Genomic DNA, 20,891 nt, shown 5'->3' on the forward strand with positions numbered 1-20,891 from the left:
AATTGTTTCCGGTTTGTACGGGATATCGCCTCATATTGTAACCACAGAGCAGTTATCCTAATACGAAATTTGTCAACTATGCAATTTATAGAAGAACCCGAATATGCCGGGTTGGGCAGGGTCCTTCGTACACACACAGCGCCAGCTCCCAGAGGATGATCTACCAAACGATCAGTTGGTTCGAGTCTAGAATGAGCTGTAAAGCAGCTGTTGGTAACGCGTCTGTTGCAACTGACGAACGCCTACAGCCAGAATGAAAAGCGAAACAGTATTATCGTATGGGTCTTTTGCTGCGCTGCTGCAGCCTCTACATAGCTATACCATGCAGATTCCTGCACATTTACGAGATGTTTGGCCTTCAACTTCTCCACGATAAGCGTTCCCAATTTCCCTGCTTTCGCGATTTTTGGAATAGTCAAATCAACATTGAGTGGGCGGCGAGTCGAATTCTTGATCCCAATTGACATAAGTGAGTCAGTTTTGATATTGTAAATAAATCTCCTCATTGGTCATATCTCTCTGGTTGGAACCATCGGATGAATTTAGTACGCTTGGAATTCCGGCTGTCCAATCAATCTGCTGGATTGCGGGCCGGGAGCTATGCACACTTACATAATCTCTCAATGAAAGACATCCAAATGTGAAGTTAAAACCACATGGATTGTAGTTCGTGCCGATCTATCATTTGCCAGAGTATGCAATCGTGGACCGCTGATCTTCTTCTATGCGGGGTACCATACTCATACCGCTCTGAGACATCAATTTCCACTCTCCACCTTCTTCATCCGAGATCCAAGCTCTGTGCTCGGCCCTTGTATATATTTCCCCATTATTTCCGAAGAAATGTCTGCCCCTCCGTTCCAGATCCCTGGACAACCATTCTTCACTGAGCTTTTCCAGTGCTGGCGGAAAACTCCGAAGAAGACATTAATTCGTGATTTGTCGGGATGTTGCCCAGAAGCCACACTGGAAAGGTTTTTGTATGATGTCGTGACCCTTCGGACTCGGCTCTGGGATAGTCTTGACGAGCATGCCAAGCAAGCGCTTCGTGATCCCAATGCAGATAATGTATTTATTGCGGTTCTGGCCACTCCGGGATATGAATACGCAGTGCTTTGCTACACCATCTACAGTGTGGGGGCGGTGATTGTACCTCTCTGTGCGTTAAGTCCTGTCACTCTCATCATATAACTAGTGTTTCTAACTAGATAGGAAAGCACCTGGGGTTCTTGTAGAGGAAGCCAAGTACTTCCTTGAGCTCTGCGATGCGGTACTCCTCACAACAGGGACGGCGGGCGTCCAGCACGCCCAAGCTATATCCGCCCAAGTCGGTGTCCAGTCCTTCACGTTTAACCCCACACAATCCCCCCCGCCAGACAATCCGGCATTTGTCCTGGAGTCACACGACCGGTGTGATTCCATTAACATGGAGAAAGGATTTGTCCTACTGTACACCTCAGGCACCACGGGCCCACCCAAGGGCGTCCTTCATTCCCGGCGAAGTGCCGTCGCGGGTCTGCGATCTCTGATGGGTCACATGGGCATGTCGCCCCATGATACATGGCTCTTGCATTCTCCGGTTCACTGGATGGGTGGATTCTGGCAATTTTTCATAACCCTGTTAGCTGGAGCATGCGTTGAGTTTTGTGCCAGTGTTTGCAACCCGGATTGGCTGATGGAGCGCTTGTCGGCTGGCGATGTGTCGTGCATGGTTATGACTCCGACCATGCTCGATAAAATGGAGAAGAAGCTAGACACGGCTCAGAAATCATGGTCGTCGTCCAGGTACGAGTCGGTATTGGCAGGTATTCGCGCTCTTCGCGTCTTAGCCACGGGCTCTATGCCTGTTGGTCCAGTTCGACGGACTGTCTGGAAGGATCTGCGTGGGGGAAAGCCACTCGTCGATCTTTACGGGATGACTGAAGAGCTTGCAATGATCGCTAGGACCTCATGGGAGTCAGATGAAGGTATACCACTGGTAGGGCTCCTTTAGTCACGTCGTTACGAATATGTCTACTAAAAACAGTCTATCCATGTAGGAGTCTTGCGGCATACCATCGGAGCTGGTGACGTTGAAATTTAATGACGAAGGAGAGCTTCTTGTGAAAAGCCCGGCCCTCTTCACGAGGTAGGTACTACCCACAGGTGGACACTGCCAGAAAATGGTGTAGTTTTAGCTCTAAATCCTGACAGGTACCTATCGCCTAATCCTGAGGTTATGAGGGGAGTTTTCGACAGCGATGGCTTCTACAAAACAGGAGATCTAGCGCGGCTGGAAGGGGGCTATTTGTATATCCACGGCCGCGCATCTCAGGATGGTTAGTTGTCCCAAAATCAGGATTGGAATAACGTTGTTGCTCACTGATCTACAGTTATTCGCTTCAATGGATGGAAGGTATTTGCCCCGGAGGTCGAAGAAGCGCTGTCTACCCACCCGTATGTCTCCCAGGTAATTATCCTTGGTGTATCTGATCTCCACACAGGACAGAGAGTTGCAGCATTGCTCATTCCAAGGTGGGACAACACGTCTGGCAATAAGTTAGATTTGGCGACCATCCGGGGATGGCTTTCTCAAGAAAAAGGAATCCTGCAATATAAGTTGCCCACGCTTCTGCGTGTGCTGCGGCCGACGCAGAAATATCCGGTGACGTCGAGTGGAAAGCCCATCAAGCCACAGATCCGAGAGGAACTGTTTAACAACACAGAGCTGGTCAATGGCACCGTGGAAGTGTGGGACCTAGCTGCGAAGGAGCCTGGTATGGCTGCGCGTCCGTTTGACTGGGCGGGGATCTAACTGCGAAAGTGTATATGAAATCTCAATTCAGCATATACAGAATTGACAGAAAAATAGATATGTAACCTTGGTAGATTTACGAGTGTCCCGCATACTGTTTAACAAACATCACCTGGTGGGCAGATTAATACCATCCCCTTGATCCAATACGCACCCGCGCTGTCCAGTCCCTTTCCTACGATCGCCAACTGTTCTTGCTTATTCCCGGGAGATACGGTCAACTCGAACTCACACGGCCAACGGGTGTCTTCCCTGGCTGCGCTGTATGTTCCTTTCCATCGACCATTAATGCGCCGGATTTTCTCCCTATTATCATCCGTTAGCACCCACCACGGTCCATCTAAGCCGATGTGTTGGCAGCTTACCCCGCGGATACGACATCCTCGTCATCCACCTGCTGAAAGGCAAAGAACCCCATCGGTCCATTGCGAATGTCCCCCCACGAGCCATGGACCACACTGAGCGCTCGATCCAATTTCCCAGCGTACGTCCATCCACGTGTGCTGTAGTTCTTTTGTAAATTTATCAAGTCCTTTGAGTCAAGCGTTCCCGCTATTGTGAACGAGCCAGCATCATCAAAACCTTGTCCATTGATGCGGGCCCGGGTGCGGTCGTTGAGATCACTTTCAAAGGAAAGAAAGAACTCAGACTCGCCGCTGGCGGTTGCGTTTGAATTGTCCAGGGTGTAGACACCGGCCCATTGGCCATTGAGGGATCTAAATGGAGATTGGTTGAGTATTTTTCGTCTTCAAAATAGTATAGCTGTAAGAAACCTAGTAGGATTGACTCACTTGACCTCCATAGACATTGCGCTTAGATGAGATGGGAGAACTCTCTATTCCTCTTGGGTGGGTAACACCCTCAAGCGAGTCTCTCAGGACTATGTATATCATTTGGACAAGTAGTAGAAAGGAAACAGATCGTTGATGCAGGTCCAGCCCTTCATCACGCTGCATATGGTGGAAGTCAAGAGATCCTCTCAATGCTTCTGGTCGAAGAGGTAGATATAACAGCAACAGATGATCATGGAATGGCCGCTCTTCATTGGGCCGTCCAGAGTGGTAGGGCAGCCGCAGCTGCAGCAACAATAGAACAACTACTTGACGCTGGAGCCGACGCTTTTGCACGTGGGAATTGTGGAAGAGCTCCACATAACTGGGCATCCTTTCCACCCCTGTTTGATGAACTTCTTCGTCGGGCAGAAGGTGCTGCCATCGCTCCTATACTTGCACGGGCTTACACAGAGGAGTTTACACCACTCCATATAGCTGCCCGAGATGGCCAAGCAACGGAGATAGGTGATCTACTACTCAACGAGGGAATCGATCCTTCTCTCCCTGATGGCACTGATATGACCGCACTTCCCTGGGCAGCGTGACGAGGACATGTAACAGTGTTACAGCGACTCCTCACAGCGGGAGCTGATATGTTTGCGTTGGACAATCGCGGCAGGTCAGCAATCCAATGGGCAGCCGAGGAAAGCGAGTATGGAACGGTGGTATTTCGGGCAAAAGAGCAAGTGGATACTTGTCAGAAATCAGACGTTTCTTGCTCAACCGAGCTAATAGCTCTCCTCAGTCGTTTCGTTGAAGAATCAACGTTGTTTCGCGGTTGATCACTCCTGTTAATACTATAATGACCGCGTACATCCGGGCATTGTCCAGGAACTGGCCCGCAGCGTAGTTGTAGTACAGTTAGTTATTCTGTTAAGAGGGATATGTACTCTTCCACGCTCGGGTTATCTCCCATCCCTAATTTCCAATTTTACACTCTTTCTGGCTGACCTTAAAAACAAGCTCCCTGTAACAACTAGTGCTGAAGTTCAAGAAATTCAAACCACATGGATTTCCCGTCTTGGAATATCCTTTCCCTCGAGCCAATAAATATGAGAGATCCTAGTGGGGTTGTGGACGAAGGAAGAATAGCCGATGCTGCGGTGTGTGGCGGGGCTGAAGATAGCTCTATTCTCCAGCTTGGATAGTTTCCCCTCATCTTTGTTGTAGCCAGCGCAATGCACTGTATTGTAGCTGTGGCCAAAAGCACACGCAGCTTGCGGCTCCTTGCCGTCGTCCTACTTTGAAATTATTAAGAGAAGGAGGATCTAGCTATACCGGGGAATTTACTGTTAGAGCTGATCCATACAACTTCATCCTAATGGCGGGTTTAAGCAACCTACCGCCTGAGATGCTCGCGCTTATTTTTCAGACTCTGCCTTCTACAGCTTTATATCCACCTCTATCTTGCTCTAAACATCCTCCACGGCATCCTCTCCTTTTCTCTACGATTCGTCCAAAGGGAATTGCAATCCAGCAGACTTTGGAAAATATTCAGTCGGTCGTGAATGCGACTGAGCGAGATCATACCATTGAGCTGCGTGTCAAAGCTGGACTTATTGATAATTTCGACAATGATAATAATAATCCAATCCTACGACGCTGTTGGTTCTTCGGTTACTCTTTTAAGCACCGGACATACAACAATTAGCAATGCCTGGACCGCCAAATGTTCTGCCTGGCTGAAGAGATCCATCTTGATCAGGCGATCTTCTTCTCCAACACCTACTCGAACTTTGCGGCCTGAATCGCAGGTCTGAAATATGGAACATCTATCTATCTGACGCGGAAGTCCACCAAGGCTGCTGACCAGGACAGGACAAGCTCAGAATGGAAGAATACCGTGACGAGAGGTCTCCTTTGTGGGGAAACCCGTAAGCTCCATCTGCCTTTCGGGTTCCGCCAAAGTGGCAATTTCTTCGAAGACGTTCAAGTCTGCGTAGACCTTAATGGATTCTGTCTTTCTGCGGCTCGTATCCACAAGATTCGACGTCATTACCGGGTTTGTTCCATGATCTGGCTCGTCCGATAGTCCAAGCCCCGGGTTGGTCGTGTCGCGGAGCGAAGTCGCCGCCACATGTCTTGCAAGCTTTTGACGGAGATAGACTTGCTGGTCTGTAGCCTGCTCTAACTTGCTGGCCCAACCTTTCATGGACACGTTAAGATCTGCCATAGCTTTTGTTCGGATCAACACGTTTTTCCTGCACTCAGCAAAGTCCGTGCTTTGGGACCCGAGGAGCCGAGTTGTACGTTCCTGCAGACCACGGAGCTCGAATTCGAGTGAATTGTAAATACGGCGAATCTGTTTGCAGCGCTCCTCAAGTACCCGGAGTTCCTTTATGACGTTAGCTGGTGGGCATTAACATACAACACCGCGGGTCCTAGCTTCATACCAGAGAAAGTGCCCTAACTTCACCACAGTTTAATGCTTTGAATGCCTCAGCCTGATGCTTAGCGTAGGGGTGCAGACATTCTATCTCATTTGGCGAAAAGACCGGGCTAGCACCTGATGGAGCAACTGCGAGAGGGAGCATGAAGCATGCTCGGCGTTCTGTCGAGAAATATCCCTTGTTTGGATTCCTACTAGTTGTGCCATTCGTCCGTGTTGATCTGCCCCGTTGCATGACGGATGTGTCGGATTGATACCTTACATGTATGCCACGGATTCGTTGCGGTGTCCCAGGAAGTGTATACGCAGATCTTACCTCCGGTGATGCATCTTCAGCTTTGGTATGGCGTTGGCCTTCGCGATTGCTTGGTGAGTTGTGTTCACTTGGGAATCGTCGGCCCAGCAGAGCTCCTCCACTGTGGAACCTATATGGGCCGTTGCAATGATGTACGGCTTGGCTCATGTATGGAGGTTTTGTGCCGAGCGGGTCGGATGCGACGTATCTTCCGTGATTCGAAGTTGGGAGATCTCTCCATGGCGAGATAAACGTACATTGTTCTTGCTGAAGCTTTGGAGAGCGATCCATCGTTCGTGGTGACTTTGGGGGCACCGGAGGGGGACTTGTTGTTTCAGGCTCCGCGCTGACGGCGAATAATTCAACTGGGTGAATTGAGCCCTCCGTATCTGTCTTTGTAGTCTTGGGAAGTGCGTCTTGACATTTGCTAGTCGGAGGTGACAGCTGCACCGACGCAACTTTTGCTTGTGAGGGAAGAATAAGGGGCCCAGAAACCGGGTGAAGTATGGCAGCGTTGAAAGGGTTGGTTGGCGATTTAGCAGTCGAAATAATTTTTGATTTTTCACTATTGGGAGAAGGCGCTGGAACTTTCGAAGTAAAATATGAGCTTCAACTTTCGACCACAATACGAAGGCTCATCGACTTACGCGAGTCCGTAGGATTTGATTTCACGGTGTTGATGAACCTGGATCTGCCGTCTGGTATACTGGCATTGCATCGCGATGTACCCAGTTGTTCATGTTTTTCAGAAGTAATCGTGACTTTGTCAGAATGTTTGGTACTAATCTCTGGCAGACAAGGGCTTGCTTGACTGGCAGCCAGTTGGCGGGCACGGGATTTTCCTGTTGTGCCAAAAGGGGCATATTGCTTGACTCTTGACCACAATTGAAATCTCAATCGTCTAGCAGAATTTTGCCGATACGTGCCGTCATTGTCATGCGGAATCTTGGACGAGGTCTGCTAAGACGTGTTATTGTGGAGCAGTTCCCTAGTGATATATTGGATAATTGGCGCTTATAACTCACCACAACGTCAGGCCGTGTGCGAAGGGTATCATTCATGCCGGTCGGGACGCTGTTGTAATGCGACTTCTGCATGATGCGTACGTCTAGGCTGGCAAGTAACGCCTGGGTTCCAACCCAGCGCTGATAGCCACAGCTTGCCGCTAATGCTTTTTGAAGTTGTGAAAGCCTGCTCAACTGCCTATATGGTGCGGGGGGGCACTACCACTGGAATGCCCTGGAGTGGCAAAGTACTCTTAAATATGGTATATAAAGCCGCAAAACCTTCCTTAGTTCGGCCTAAAGTAAATATATACTAGCTCAAGTTATGATCGTGTGTTCAGGGCGCTTGGTTACTACGACAAACTAGTACTGTATGACATCTATTCATGCAAAGAGAGCTTGTTCGGTCAGTTCTAAAATCAACTTTTCGTCACCTTCGACAGAACACCTGTTCTCTGAACCTAGAGAGTAAGTCAAGTGGCAGGTTAGTCCCACACAGAGCATGTCCCGGGCGTGCACCGCAGTAGAGAACCAGAGTTCATGCCTGACAACCGAAGCTAGAACAAAGCCAATGACTAGCTACCATTGTTAAGCGAGGTACAAGTATGTCTCAGTTTGGTGGAGTCTCCTACGGTGTTCGGGTTGTCAGAGGATGCAGATGACACGTCACACGTTTATTATGGCAAGACCTTCTGGCCATTTAAGCTTTCCCTTCAACCTGAGTGGGCCTGTCTCTTTCTTGTCTATAGTTGTTTGCTTCTGTCAACCTCAAAACTAGTTTTTGTATACTTAGCCCCTCTGGACGTCGCGCAACTGAACGTCTAGGAAACGCTTAACATGGCAATTTAGCAGTTCTTTACAGCGTGGCCGCTAGTGAACCAGAAGGAGAGGGGCTTGGAATCTCAGTGCATTCGGGAAAAGAACATCAATCCATCTCAATAATCCCACGGAAATCGAGGGCGTTGGCACGCTGTAGAAGCCCATATTCGGCTCACAAGGAAAGTAAAGAAGAAAAAAAAGATTACAAATGCTCTCCAGGGACACGCCATGTCTATGATCTGGACTTTCTATGTATGGGTCAGCATTTGTAATTGCACTTTACGGGGGATGTGTGGTGACCAGAGAGCTCCAACTTCGTAATCTGCTGTTACACCAAAGACTTTGTCTAGCACTAATTACACGAAGCTTACTCCGTAAGCAATGACAGAGAACTGACCAGCAGTTCAAGCAAACCGCTATAAACCGCATGGGCAGTGCTAGGCTACAGATGCAGTCCAAGCGGGATGAACTCTCTCTAGGCTCAGGATGAACAAATGCTGCTAGTCCATCTTAAGCCTAGCGTAAAATCAGTTGTAGATCAGCTATTGCGGCGCACTGAAGCTAACAACTATAGTCCACGGAACTGCAGTACATAACGGTATTCTAAAGTTCTTGGGTAATTTTTGACTCTGGAATCGGAGCTCCACGAACACGATATCCTTGAAAAGCTTCGGAAGACTTTCTGGATGTGGCGACTCAACCTCTCCTGACGAGCGTTGTGCCAGTGTGCTTTGTAGCACTGCGGGAGCAGATCTTTCTACCCTAGTCAATGGATAGTGGACGTCAGGGTCCTATTTTCCCCGCCAATCAGCCCCAGCTTGAAACGGCCATGGTTTTAGATTAGGCCTACGGTCACGGTGGACCTAAGGTGTTGAGATCCATTATTTTAGCTAATGGTGAGTATGTTGGGATTGTATCCCAACGAAAGATTGGACAGAGTCATGTTCCATATTTCAGACACCCTAGCCAACTGAACACTCTTCGTGGTGTATATAAAATAGCACTCTTTGAGGGCTTTGGTATACCAAACACCAAGCATCTACAAGGGTGCAAGGTTTAAGTATGAGGTATAGTATTGTTACATGGAGTTATATCTAGATGCTACAGCCTCGTAGTATCTGTGTATACACCGGTAACATAATTGCATCTGTCTGTTTGGTCGTCCAGGGATTAAAAAAGAGGCGTAGTAGTTTTAAACCATATGAAAGAGCAGAGCAGACCGCTGATCGGCACAGTTCAAAGGGATGGTGCTCCGCATACAGAGATGAATCATAGACTGTCAGCTATGTTAGCTAAATATTTTACCTACATGGTAGGCGTGTCTGACTCGTTGGGAATTAGGTTCAGCTCCACAGCCCGCTAGACCAGGTACGGATTCTTTATTTTAGTCTAGCTGGCTAAACCAAATTCGGTGACAGGTTAGAGCAACTTATAACCTAATGATCGCCTACTCCGTACTATACTGGGAGTTGTTCGCAGCCACAAGCACCGCCCATTACGTACATAATGGCTATGGTTCCATAATCACCGGCCGTTTGACTTCCAGAAGCCGCTCTTCGTCCCGCTTAAAGTTCCAAGTTCTTGTGAAGGTCAACAGCTTCGGTGCTAGCGCCCCAACCCTAACCGCTGGAAAGCTTAGCCTATGGCTGGGACGCAACTGTTGCTTACTGGATACCGATTTGTTCGTTCCTGCCGTTGTTCCAAAAGGGATCTAGTCCAGAGGGATCTGTGTAATTAGTGCCAACTGTAGTGGAGCTATCCCCTTAGAACCGGGCCGATTGCCTCGGATGATGTTACCCTCCAGCCGCGGCTCCTTCCATCGACGGGTTTCAAGAATAAAGGCCAACATGAACAGCTAGTGGAAAGAAAATATCGAGTTCGGCTCCCTAATTTGGGGGGCTGTGAAGATTTTGATGGGGCAATACAACACGAGCCTGAGGGGAAAACACGAGGGAGCCCAGTGGAATTGGGCCGCTATTGATCCTAATGCGACAGTATTATTGGTGCTCGTGTCGCCGTCGGTAGTTTAATTTATGGATCAGCGAATCCATCCACGGGTAGACAGGTACACCTCGCTCAAGAAACAACCGCGCCCTTGCTTCGATGGTACTCAACTCCACAGCCCACTCGCAGATGTCGAAGTTTCCCCTCTTGACCTTGTCCTCTCAGAGCCTTTTTCCTTTGTGGGAGACCTTGCTCATCTCCTTCGTGTCGTGTTGAAGAATCGGGAAGATGCGACCTTGACAGCACCCGAAATAGCAACCAGCTAGTCAGGAAGAGCTCGCAGCACTTTTCTTTTTGATACATTGGGTTGCGGCACGAACAGAGGCACGAAAACCAGGGCAACGACTCATCTTCAAATGAGTTCTTCAATGCCTCTCGTAGGCCCCAGTTTGGCTATCTTCGTCGTTTCCGTTGTGATGATGGCTCTCTCCACTGTGACAGTCCTGCTGAGGACCTTCGTGCGACTGTATATCCTCAGAGCCTTTGGTTGGGATGACGTCCTTATACTGGCAGCTCTAGTGGGTTATCCATGGGAAAATTTAGCGAAGATCTTCTGCTCATGATTTTGTAGGCTTTATTCGTGACATTGAGCGTCTGCTGTTTCATCGGGACAATGAATGGTGTCGGCCGCTCAAGGGCAGATTTCACAAATATGGAAGTCTATAGAAAGGCCTTGCTAGTAAGTACTGATTCTTTGAAAGAGCATCTCCAGTTTATTTCAGCCTTCGGACATTGCGGTCGCTAAGCAGGATTGTGGCTTTGCAGTACTGGTGGCTCAGTCAGATCTTCTACGTATGGGCGTCCGCCCTGACCAAGGTATCTATTGCTATCTCTCTCCTTCGGTTAACAGTTTTAAAGATTCATCGTGTGATTCTTTGGAGCAACATCGGTCTTACCATTGCTGTCGGTGTCATGTTTTGGCTTGTCTTGCTCCTGGCCTGCGATCCAATATCCTACTTCTGGGATTTTGCGGATCCCACGAAATCAGGGACTTGTATGTCCGAGAAGATCCTGGTCGCAATCGCGTATGTTTACAGTTCTGTGACAATCGTGTGTGATTTGACGCTTGGAATTCTGCCTTACTTCCTCGTCTGGAAGCTTCGGATGAACAACAGAACGAAGTTTGCAGTTGGAGGAATTCTCAGCATGGGCGCCATGTAAGCGATCTGGTTCATACAGCTCGGTTGTCAAAGTTGATGCGGCTAATAGTTTCGTGCTAGTGCAAGCGTCGCTGTCATAATTCGACTTCCGTTCCTTCATTTCTATGCAGATGCTAATTTCCTACGTAAGTCTCTGGAAGCAAACAGCCGGGCGCGCCTATGGTGGCCACCTTCGAATATAAAATGTAATTAATATGGCTCAAGGTTCCACCTACCAGATCGCCATCTGGTCCGTCGTTGAAACTGGCCTCGGAATCACAGCAAGCAGCCTCGTAACTCTTCGTCCCCTTTTCCGCTGGCTGCTGGATGAAAGCCTATCGCCCGTTCGGCATGCGCGCAGCTCCGGAAGAGACTCTGGCAAATACCCGCTCTCCAGCCTGAAAAGTCATGGCTTGAAGAACTCTCACGATCCGAGCTTTTGGCGCCCCGATTGTAGGTCCGAAAATGACAACGGTGTGATTAGTACCGTATTGTCTTCCCTGCCTCAGGATTCTATCGATTACAGCAGCAGCCAGGAGGCTTTGAATCATCAAATGTGGCCTGCCACTTTGAAAGATCATATCACTATTCAAAGGACTCTAGTACAAACTACGTCAGAGCGACAGAAATAGACCGAATTTGACGCATAGAGCTACCAGGCCCTCATTTGCTGTTCATCGAATATCCCCCTTTGATACAACGCCTGTAGAGAATGTATGCTGAGCCACTCGGTCAACCTGAAGTCAAATGGGGTTCTCTGAGTGACAAGAGCGTGCTGTTAACTCTCATGACTTTAGTTATCTTATTTTCATGGTAGTTAACGGCTTACTAATGCCCTTAATAGGTGTAGTCATGGTTCTGAGACCACGTAGACTGAAGCAGAGATGATAAAAAACGTACTGCTGTTGGCTTCAACATGGGCAATGCGCAGACACGGGCTATCCTGAGCTTCTATGAGGAACCTGTACCCTGTAAACTTATTCGAAATACGAGATATGTTCCAAACATGAAACAATGGATCATTGGATCCTTGAATTCATTCTACCAAATAAACCGCTAGTGTCGAGCTTAGCACGACCTGAAACCATAGCCACTGCAACATGGCTAACAAGATTCTCCCAGTGGCCCGAGCTGAAAGCATTGCTGAAGTGTCATGAGTACTGCATGTTCTGATTGCATAACGTTAAAAGCTGGAGTACCAACGTAACCATTTCTGGATATCCCACAAGTGTATCCATATGAGCGTGAATTCAAACGCGCAGATACGCTACCAACCATCGGCAGAACAGAACAAGATGCTGTTTGGTGGAAGACATGAGAAAGAACTTGGGTGAAGACCGAAACCCGGGCGTCTGACGTGTCAAAAGGCGCAGAATCATTGAGAGATCTCAAATGGCATGGATCTTCAGTCTGTGTTTCATATACATTTGGAAGCGAATGTGCGGGTATCGCAGGCGAACATGCAAAGTGAACGCTTCGCTTGTGTGCTGCCTACTCGCAAAGGACCCATTATGTTGGGCACATATAAAGTCCCTTTCTCTTTCCCTCAAATCGTCTTTCTCTTCCTCATCCTGTAATACGCATTCTCTCACTCTCTTTTTCTTATCAGATCGTTAGCTTTACTTCATTGACTGAAGTTCACTCCCTTTACTTAACAATGTCTCTCTCTAAGGTTGCATGGCTCATCTTAGGCACAGCTGGCCTGGCCGCAGCTCATGGACACATCGATCGTATCGACATTGATGGCAAGTCCTATGGTGGATTCCTGGTTGATCAATACCCTCATGAACAAAACGTCCCTGACCTCATTGCCTGGTCAACTGCGGATACCCAGGACGCCTATGTTCAAACCTTTGATTACAACCAGTCGAATATTATCTGCCACCAGGATGCCAAGCCTGGTGTCCTTGCTGGCGAGGTGGCTGCTGGTGGGAAGGTGACCATCCACTGGAGCAGATGGTTTGAAGATCACCGTGGCCCGGTAAGTTTCAGGATCACGTTACAACGGAACTTGTTCGAATCCAATGAGAAAGCTAATCCAGAGTAGGTTATTAGCTATCTTGCGAACTGCAATGGGAGCTGCGCTTCTGTGAACAAGACCAAACTTGAGTTTTTCAAAATTGACGAGGCTGGTCTTCTCGACAACAGCAAGTCCCCCGGAAGATGGGCCAGCGATGAGCTCATGGCTGCCAACAATACCTGGACAGTCAACATCCCTTCCGACATTGCAGCAGGCAATTATGTTCTTCGCCATGAGATCATCGCATTACACAATGCAATGAAAGACAATGGTGCGCAAGCTTACCCACAATGCATCAACTTAAAGGTGACAGGCGGTGGCACTGCTACACCGAAAGGCATTCCTGCCACCCAGTTCTACACACCAACCGACCCCGGCATCCTAGTTGATATCTTCAACAACCTTGCCACTTATGTGATCCCAGGCCCAGCCCTCTACGAGGGTAGGGACGCAGCACCTACGACTACTCGTCCCCCCACCGGAGCGCCTTCTAGCGCCTTGTCTTACTCACCAGCCTGGACGACCCCCACTGCAGCGTTTCAGGGCGGCGGATATGTTCCGTACGAGAACTCTTCTCCAATCACGCCTACACCTATACCGAGTGACGTGGAGCAGAACGACCAAGCTTATTGGGGCTCCCAATCCTGGACGAGAAGATCCTCTGGCTGGACTTTCGGCGGCAGGAAGCACGCTCGAGATATCTTTATCTGAGGACAATGTGTGTGAGAGGCGTTTGTCAAATAATGCGTTGAAAATATAGAATATAGGTATCCTTTGCTGAAAGTTATCTTTCGGTTTCTGGGGAAATGAAAAAAAAAAAAAAAAATAAAAGGCAGCGAAATATAAATGAAATTTTGAGTTCCACCAAGAAGATTCCTCCCATGTTTAATTAATGTAGGCGACGGTGGCGGTAGTGATCAACTCAGCCATGAAAGGGTTCTGATAATCAAACACTATCAAAGATTTTGTCGTTTCATCCGCATCCTGTAAGAGGTATATACGCAAACACCTGCACTTCACTGAAAGGAATGATAGTTACTGTCAAATAACGAAAGGATGATGATTTCTCGAGAACAGTGGAGCTAGCCTTTAGAGTTTGGCATAAATGTAACGATGACCAGCGCGGAAGAGAACGCCATATGGGTCCAGGATGGGCGTCCGAGAAACCACCATGAGACAACCGGATATTGTAGTGATATGCTAAATTAACCCTACTAAAACCTTGTTTCCTTCTAAGGTTCATGGAAAAATTATTTGGCCTGAGCTAATAAGTCCTACTTCCTTCTAGGTACATATAGGTAACACGCATCACCTGTGCTAGCAGTCATTCTTCCTCTGAACGACCCTGCTCCGAAGCTTTCCCACCCACTTAATACAATATGCTATGGCATCCTGGAATACTACTGGAAATGTGATTTAAAAGCAGAGGTAGACGTCAATTCGAATGCAGTTGCGCTATGTGATCGCCAGCATCCACTAGATGTTGAGGAAACCGTTCTGGTTTGATTCCCATACACCCAAGAAGTTGCTAAGGTTAGCGGAACTTTAGAATATGAGTTCAACTTTATCAGCACTATGTTTAAATTCTTCCAGACGCTTATGCGCTTGCCACAAAATCCTTGAAGGGGTCGTGGCCCATGGCATGCCGCTGATCACGTCGTTTGACCAACCAAAAAATTCAAATGCGCTCTCTACCAAGAGACACTTAGATCCCTGTTCGTAACGCGTTGTATTCTCTGTAAGCACTTACAAATGCATACTTAATTTCCGCCCCCAGTGAACCCACTTAGAACTCTATGTAACACACACACACACACTCCAATCCGGTTGCGTACTTTAGCCCAGACAGCTAAAGGTTTCCTTTCCTTCTTCGGATTCACTGAACTATACTGTGGTTGGCAGTGCTTGACATTTATGGCTTGCGCAGCTTGCCTAAACCTTGTTCAAGCCTCTAGCAGATACCGTCGACATATCAGTCATACAATCGCTGTAGTCCGGCTCTCCACGCACGAAATCTCCATTTCGCCCCTTCGTTGTATGAATATGTAATAGCATTTGCGATGCCAACGTACTGTGTGGAGGCCTGAAGGATTTTTAACCATCGAGGGCTGTAGTCAAGTGACTCGAAAGGACGATTGAGGAGGCCTGGTATCCAACAGATCACGTATATTATAGGATATCCATTGTGCAGCATTATTCAACGTATCTCGGAGTAGCTATGAGGCATGGCTCTTTGAGCAGTGTAGGGATTGATTTCAGTCGCAGTTTCCGCCTTGGAGGAAATAACGGCATCGCGATGGCCCTCCGACTGTCTATCGGAAATTGTCGACAGTGACGAGTCTAGATAAGCACACATAATCAGTAATACTCTCAGAAATAGCTAACTCGAATTGGATGTGTCGAATACTCAGAGCGCCGACTTAAGCGTGCAAGCGGATAAACCAACCAAGAACTCGTGTGCCAGCATGATCGGCTGCGACGGATTCGACTACCACAGTCGTCTCCAGCTCAATTGTCATTACCCCTACCGACCCTCTACTCACTTCTACCGTTCTTTGCCCTGAGTTGGTAGCTGCATGGGGGAAGAATGCTATTCCCTCGAAATGTCGCTTGATGATAACGAAGACATAGGCATAGATGCCCACGGTGGTCAAGATGATGGCAATGCGCCAGCCATGGCCAAGTGCAAATTGCAGACTGAGATGCTGCGGCTCAATCCAGCACCAATTTCCACTGACCGGCCCATACAATTTCAATCCCAATCCAATAGTACCTGGCAATGATATTAGTAAGGGTGTAAGTTCATGTCCACCCACGTACTTGTGCACACAGGTACAATCCAAACAGGTGGGCAGTACAGCAGCTTCTTCACGCTCGCGTTTGGCGCAGAAACTATCGCCCGTTGATTGATAATCCAGAGAGCGACCAATGCAATAGCTAGCACAGAGAAACCGCTTGCCTAGATTCATGGCTGAGAAGGTCATCAGACAGACGAAGTAAAGGTCCTTTACCTGCACCGACAGCTGGCCGATTCAAGCATTCAATATACATCCGGTGCCCAGCGTCAGGTCGTGGCCCCCTTTGAGGACTGCCAGCCCTGAAATGGAGTTATTGAGTGCATTGATAAAGTCTGGTCAAGAATGCGAGTGGCCTGCTAGTTAGCTTTGTTGGCGCCGAAAATATATGGATATTCCCACCTGCGATGGTCAGGTTCAAAATAAGCCAGTGACGAAAGCGCCGTTTCCTAGAGGAAGTGGCATAAGATAGAAGGACCAGTGAAGATGCGATCGTTGACATGACACTTCCAGTAAAGGTGGGGACGGCAACTGCATAGTCGACAACCATCATGCTGTGGTTTGAGAAGGCTAGAGACCGAAGGAAATAGAGAGGACAGGTAAATTTCAAAAACCTCATTCTACACCCTTATTATAGCGATAGGTTACGAACCTCAACTGCCCCGTTGACCTTGTTACAGTAATCTTGCGCATAATGTCGAATACTTCTAGCTGACGAGGCTTAACCTTCTTCCCCAATGTCCGAGTAATTTACAGGATCCTAAATGCTTCTTTTTTTTTTTTTTTTCTGTAATGATGCGTGGATTTCTGTTTACGTAAATTGGAGTGTATGGGAACGGCAGAGGAAAGAAGAAGCACACGTACGCACTGACAACAGAACTGGACGGCAAAGATGCTCTGCGGGTTGGCTGACTGCTGAGGAGGGCAAAATTAAATAGGAGAAAGAAAATAGAAAAGTAAAAAATTGCCGAAAAAAGGGTAAAAAGGTTGCCTCAGAAAATACAAAGCGATTGCTGTGACCCGAGGAGGGTATACACGAGGCAGAAATTCTCTTCACGCACTAAACCCTGCGTGTACTAGCACTCGACAGAGTGCACACAGCCGATACGTCTAGGATATAGCTGGTTTTGTTGTCGGAAAATATGTCCTATGTGCAGGTCTGAAACTACTGCACTACCACTTTCATAGCCCCATAATTAAGGGTAAGGGCTAAATTCATCCAGCTCGCTTCCAGCCAGTGCCTTCCTCAGGGGTAGATCGTGTAAACCCAACGTCTGCCCCCCACATTCTATTTAGAGCCTCGGACCCTTGAAACCGTGAACCTATTGTTTCCTGAGCCAATCTTTCCGTGGATCGCCTAAGCCTCGCCGGAGCCTGACATGGCGATGTTATCTAACCACCAGTCTAACCTGAAGCAGAAGTGATAACCAATTTCAATGGATACGGTCACAATGTTCCCTATCCCTTTCCTGAACCTGAACTGTTTGCTTACAAGCGCAAAACATACCCCCAGAAGTAGCAGACTTAAGCCCACTCTCAATAGGCTTCCTCGACGGGATGAGAGCGACTAGTTCATTTCTTTGAGGAGTCGTCGCGCAGCTTCCTCAACAATGCACATAGGTTCCAAAAGGAAAAGCGGCATCGTGGAGAGCAAATCAAAGGGAACTGTCGCTTCTTACTACAAGACAAGAACACGTGAGGTGACTGCGACATGATCCATTCATGTTGTCTCTCGTTGGTCAACCAACCATTTCGCAGTCCAGTACGATCGACAGAGATGCCTATGTATGACCCCGTAGTTAAACGTAGGAATACGTTAGTACATACCAACGGGGACACTACCGGCCCGCCGGAAGCGAAATAAAACCTCGATACTCTGATGCCCCGGACCGAGTCACCGAACCGGCCAGTTCACTACAGTGGGTTGGAATAAGATCTGTACGGGTGACGCGTCAGCTGTCTTAACGCCTCGCAGCTGCTTCGATGAGTGCAGAACCTACGTATCCATCTACCAAATAGTAGAATCGGGACTGTGCCTGCCAATGACAGCCTTCCCCGCAAATAAAGTTTCCAGGACTTTGGATGATATAGGATAAAAGAGGAGCCACAGATCTTCAATCTGGAAACTCACTAAGCAGTCAAATGAGACATACTTTCGCTTCACTTAACTTGTTCAGGCAAGCCAAACGCCACGGCCCCATCCGCGTCTGTACTAAGAACACTTTTACATAATCGAAATTTTAAGTCCTAGCTACACGTCCGGGGCATAGTGCATACGCTCCTTAAAATCTCCCAGAAGATGATCAGTCAGTTGCGCTGAGGCAGTCTCAGCCGTTTTGGAGCATTCTCTGAACACTTCATTGATAGCGTTAGGATGTCAAGACTGCCATCTTTAGCGGCCAAGGAAATCAGCTATTTGATACTAGAACATAGACAACGGCGAATTATCCCGTCAGACAACTACTTTATATTACATGGTTGCATATATGGTCACTTTCCTTAAGATAGTCCGTCTGGCTGACATAGTATTACCTATACTATCGTAGCAAAAGAAGTGCCTAAAATATCTAAATTACTTGTGATTTACCGTTTACCATGCCAAGCATATGGATCAATACTTTCAACCCGATAATAGAGCGATTATAGCTCTTGCATAATCAGATGTTTCCTCCATTACGCGTGCACTCTAGAGCAGATTGTGTACTATCTATATATCTGATGGAGCACTTTCGTTGGGTGTGATTCTTCTGATGGGATTAATCGTGGACTCGGGACGGCCAAGGCGGAAATGCAAGAACTATAGTAAGTCGGTAACTATTAAACCACCATGAACCGGGCTTGGGGGAAAATGATCTCATACTAGAAATGGCCCAAGGTCGCGAAAATAAATTGTCAAGCCCCCCTGCCAGGGCGTTTGCAACCTCAACCTTAACTACACGTCTAGACTACCTACTGAGTGATATTCTTACTCTGTAGAAGCTTGTGCCGTCTCTACTATACGAACCATGTTTCTTGGGCCAGCATTCTTTTTGTCTTCTGTCGAGCCGATGGTTGGCCCAGTGTTGCTGTGTACCCGATCATGAAGGGACTAGATTGTCTGTAACATGACGTGAACAGGAAGCTAATATGCCCCAACGGATTATGAATGGTGGTGTCTTAGATGTTCACGATGGATCTACTGAGGCGCCAAAGATCATCGCCATTCATGAGTTACCTAGCAGGAGCACAGGCGAAAGGAGGAACCCAAGGAAGCCTGCAATTTGTCCATCCAACCACGCGCACACGTGCGCGCGTCATGATTTCTGTACGTAATAAGGGAAGAAAGATCGCATTGCACCTTGGCCATGCGGTGTATGACGGGATAATAATAATATTTGAACGCGGGGATAGGAAATATCTAACTCAACAGACAATGAGGGATATTTCGACGAGTGTGAAACAGGTCATCGTAGCCAGGGTATATAAGGCCGTCACTACTTCCAGTCTACGTCTGTGGTTTATTCTTAAGGCCCTTCCACTTCCGACTCCACCACCAAGCAAAACATATTGCAAATCTTTCTTTTCCAATCTATACCAAATGGCTCCGCTCGCTCTACTTTCTTTATTCCTTTTCGCTGTGGCTGCTCGCAGTCAGGGAGTACAGACAGCCGCCGAGGTTAACCAAATCTTGGCCCAGGTCGAGTCCGGCTTCTCAATTGATTCTTCGAACCCGCCGTACTATGATACAGAGTGGTACTGGGAAGGAACCTGCATCCAGTACTTCGGGCAGTGCACTAGTACTGCAAAATTTGACCGCAGCTGGATCCAAACCGGAAACGCAACTGCCTTCTATGTATCAAACACGGATGCTAGCGCGATTAACCTGACTAACGATCCTTCGACCATGACGGTAACAAACTCAACCTCAACAATGGACTCTACGACTTCAGGCTGGACCATCGGCGCGAAGCTGTCTGGCTCGGTTTCCGGTGATAGCGTGACTGGGGGCGCTGAGGTCTCAGCAAGTTACTCACAGTCCTCCACGACTAGTACAACTGTGACTACGACCGTTTCCTATACTGCGACTTGCCCGGCTCAACACCAGTGCAGCGTTGAGACCTGGACCTTCCATCTCAATATTACTGGATCCTGCTTGTCCCACGGCATGATCAACTGCCGCTCCCTAGGGACGTTTGATCAATGTACCAACCCTCAGACCGCATGCCAGCAGTACCAGGACATGTACACTGATCACTGTAACCAACCCCTGAAAACATGCAATGTGCAGACCCCCGTCTACAACAGTGATGGGACAACCCCATACAGTCAGATTGTTCTCATTGCTACCCCTATCAATGGGACTTCGACAATTGAGAGATCCGGACGTGACCAGCAGATGGTAAAGTACAAGGTTCTCGGATAGAGGCGTGTACCTAGTAGAAGAGGAGTTCGGAGCATATATTTCGTTGATGGCCGTGGTGGAGGTGAGGATTTGCACAATTCCCATGCATTTTCAAGTTATATGTCTTCTGGAGAAGGGTGCCACGACCTACGCTCTTTTATTTTGTTTCCCAACCCCTAATACCAAGAGGCACTATTCTTGAGAATGCGTCTATTACAAATAGAATGGAAGATCGCCTCCCAGAATGGTATCAAGCTCGTCTTGTATCACAACCTGGCGGGGAAATTGGAAGAGTGACAGGCCTGTAAGGCGGGACTCTAAATTGCCCCCCCGTAATAGAACAAATCTATCTACTATGAGTACATGGGCCAGAGTGACTGCACTGTGTGGCTTTGTATCCTTTGCCAAATCCGTGGTT

The 20,891-nt window shown here is 48.0% G+C and overlaps 8 protein-coding genes across 8 annotated transcripts; 5 read left to right on the forward strand and 3 right to left on the reverse strand.

Annotated features, from left to right (window-relative positions):
* Positions 1 to 843: 843 nt before the first annotated feature.
* Positions 844 to 2,794, forward strand: BDV37DRAFT_288508 (class I adenylate-forming enzyme family protein; the record flags this gene model as incomplete). The annotated part of the gene is made up of 5 exons (XM_032088280.1): positions 844 to 1,159; positions 1,218 to 1,978; positions 2,040 to 2,128; positions 2,194 to 2,318; positions 2,373 to 2,794. The coding sequence occupies 5 exons, from the start codon at positions 844 to 846 to the stop codon at positions 2,792 to 2,794; spliced, it is 1,713 nt and encodes a 570-aa protein (XP_031935761.1).
* Positions 2,795 to 2,892: 98 nt separating this feature from the next.
* BDV37DRAFT_276103 (uncharacterized protein) lies at positions 2,893 to 3,602 on the reverse strand (the record flags this gene model as incomplete). The annotated part of the gene is made up of 3 exons (XM_032085501.1): positions 2,893 to 3,100; positions 3,160 to 3,510; positions 3,586 to 3,602. The coding sequence occupies 3 exons, from the start codon at positions 3,600 to 3,602 to the stop codon at positions 2,893 to 2,895; spliced, it is 576 nt and encodes a 191-aa protein (XP_031935762.1).
* Positions 3,603 to 3,776: 174 nt separating this feature from the next.
* On the forward strand, positions 3,777 to 4,172 carry BDV37DRAFT_288510 (uncharacterized protein; the record flags this gene model as incomplete). Its single annotated transcript, XM_032088281.1, has 1 exon — positions 3,777 to 4,172. The coding sequence occupies one exon, from the start codon at positions 3,777 to 3,779 to the stop codon at positions 4,170 to 4,172; it is 396 nt and encodes a 131-aa protein (XP_031935763.1).
* A 1,280-nt stretch (positions 4,173 to 5,452) lies between these two features.
* Positions 5,453 to 7,372, reverse strand: BDV37DRAFT_288511 (uncharacterized protein; the record flags this gene model as incomplete). The annotated part of the gene is made up of 4 exons (XM_032088282.1): positions 5,453 to 5,962; positions 6,021 to 6,898; positions 6,959 to 7,271; positions 7,337 to 7,372. 4 exons carry the CDS (start codon positions 7,370 to 7,372, stop codon positions 5,453 to 5,455), a joined length of 1,737 nt encoding a protein of 578 aa, XP_031935764.1.
* A 3,134-nt stretch (positions 7,373 to 10,506) lies between these two features.
* On the forward strand, positions 10,507 to 11,909 carry BDV37DRAFT_276104 (pectinesterase precursor; the record flags this gene model as incomplete). Its single annotated transcript, XM_032085502.1, has 5 exons — positions 10,507 to 10,656; positions 10,710 to 10,817; positions 10,904 to 11,295; positions 11,359 to 11,423; positions 11,503 to 11,909. The coding sequence occupies 5 exons, from the start codon at positions 10,507 to 10,509 to the stop codon at positions 11,907 to 11,909; spliced, it is 1,122 nt and encodes a 373-aa protein (XP_031935765.1).
* Positions 11,910 to 12,934: 1,025 nt separating this feature from the next.
* On the forward strand, positions 12,935 to 14,008 carry BDV37DRAFT_288513 (lytic polysaccharide monooxygenase auxiliary activity family 9 protein; the record flags this gene model as incomplete). Its single annotated transcript, XM_032088283.1, has 2 exons — positions 12,935 to 13,258; positions 13,325 to 14,008. 2 exons carry the CDS (start codon positions 12,935 to 12,937, stop codon positions 14,006 to 14,008), a joined length of 1,008 nt encoding a protein of 335 aa, XP_031935766.1.
* Positions 14,009 to 15,717: 1,709 nt separating this feature from the next.
* Positions 15,718 to 16,642, reverse strand: BDV37DRAFT_288514 (uncharacterized protein; the record flags this gene model as incomplete). The annotated part of the gene is made up of 4 exons (XM_032088284.1): positions 15,718 to 16,070; positions 16,134 to 16,268; positions 16,347 to 16,427; positions 16,495 to 16,642. The coding sequence occupies 4 exons, from the start codon at positions 16,640 to 16,642 to the stop codon at positions 15,718 to 15,720; spliced, it is 717 nt and encodes a 238-aa protein (XP_031935767.1).
* Positions 16,643 to 19,669: 3,027 nt separating this feature from the next.
* On the forward strand, positions 19,670 to 20,494 carry BDV37DRAFT_288515 (uncharacterized protein; the record flags this gene model as incomplete). The annotated part of the gene is made up of 1 exon (XM_032088285.1): positions 19,670 to 20,494. The coding sequence occupies one exon, from the start codon at positions 19,670 to 19,672 to the stop codon at positions 20,492 to 20,494; it is 825 nt and encodes a 274-aa protein (XP_031935768.1).
* Between the last annotated feature and the right edge of the window lie 397 nt (positions 20,495 to 20,891).

Source organism: Aspergillus pseudonomiae (assembly GCF_009193645.1).
Source record: "Aspergillus pseudonomiae strain CBS 119388 unplaced genomic scaffold BDV37scaffold_120, whole genome shotgun sequence".
NCBI lineage: Eukaryota > Fungi > Ascomycota > Eurotiomycetes > Eurotiales > Aspergillaceae > Aspergillus > Aspergillus pseudonomiae.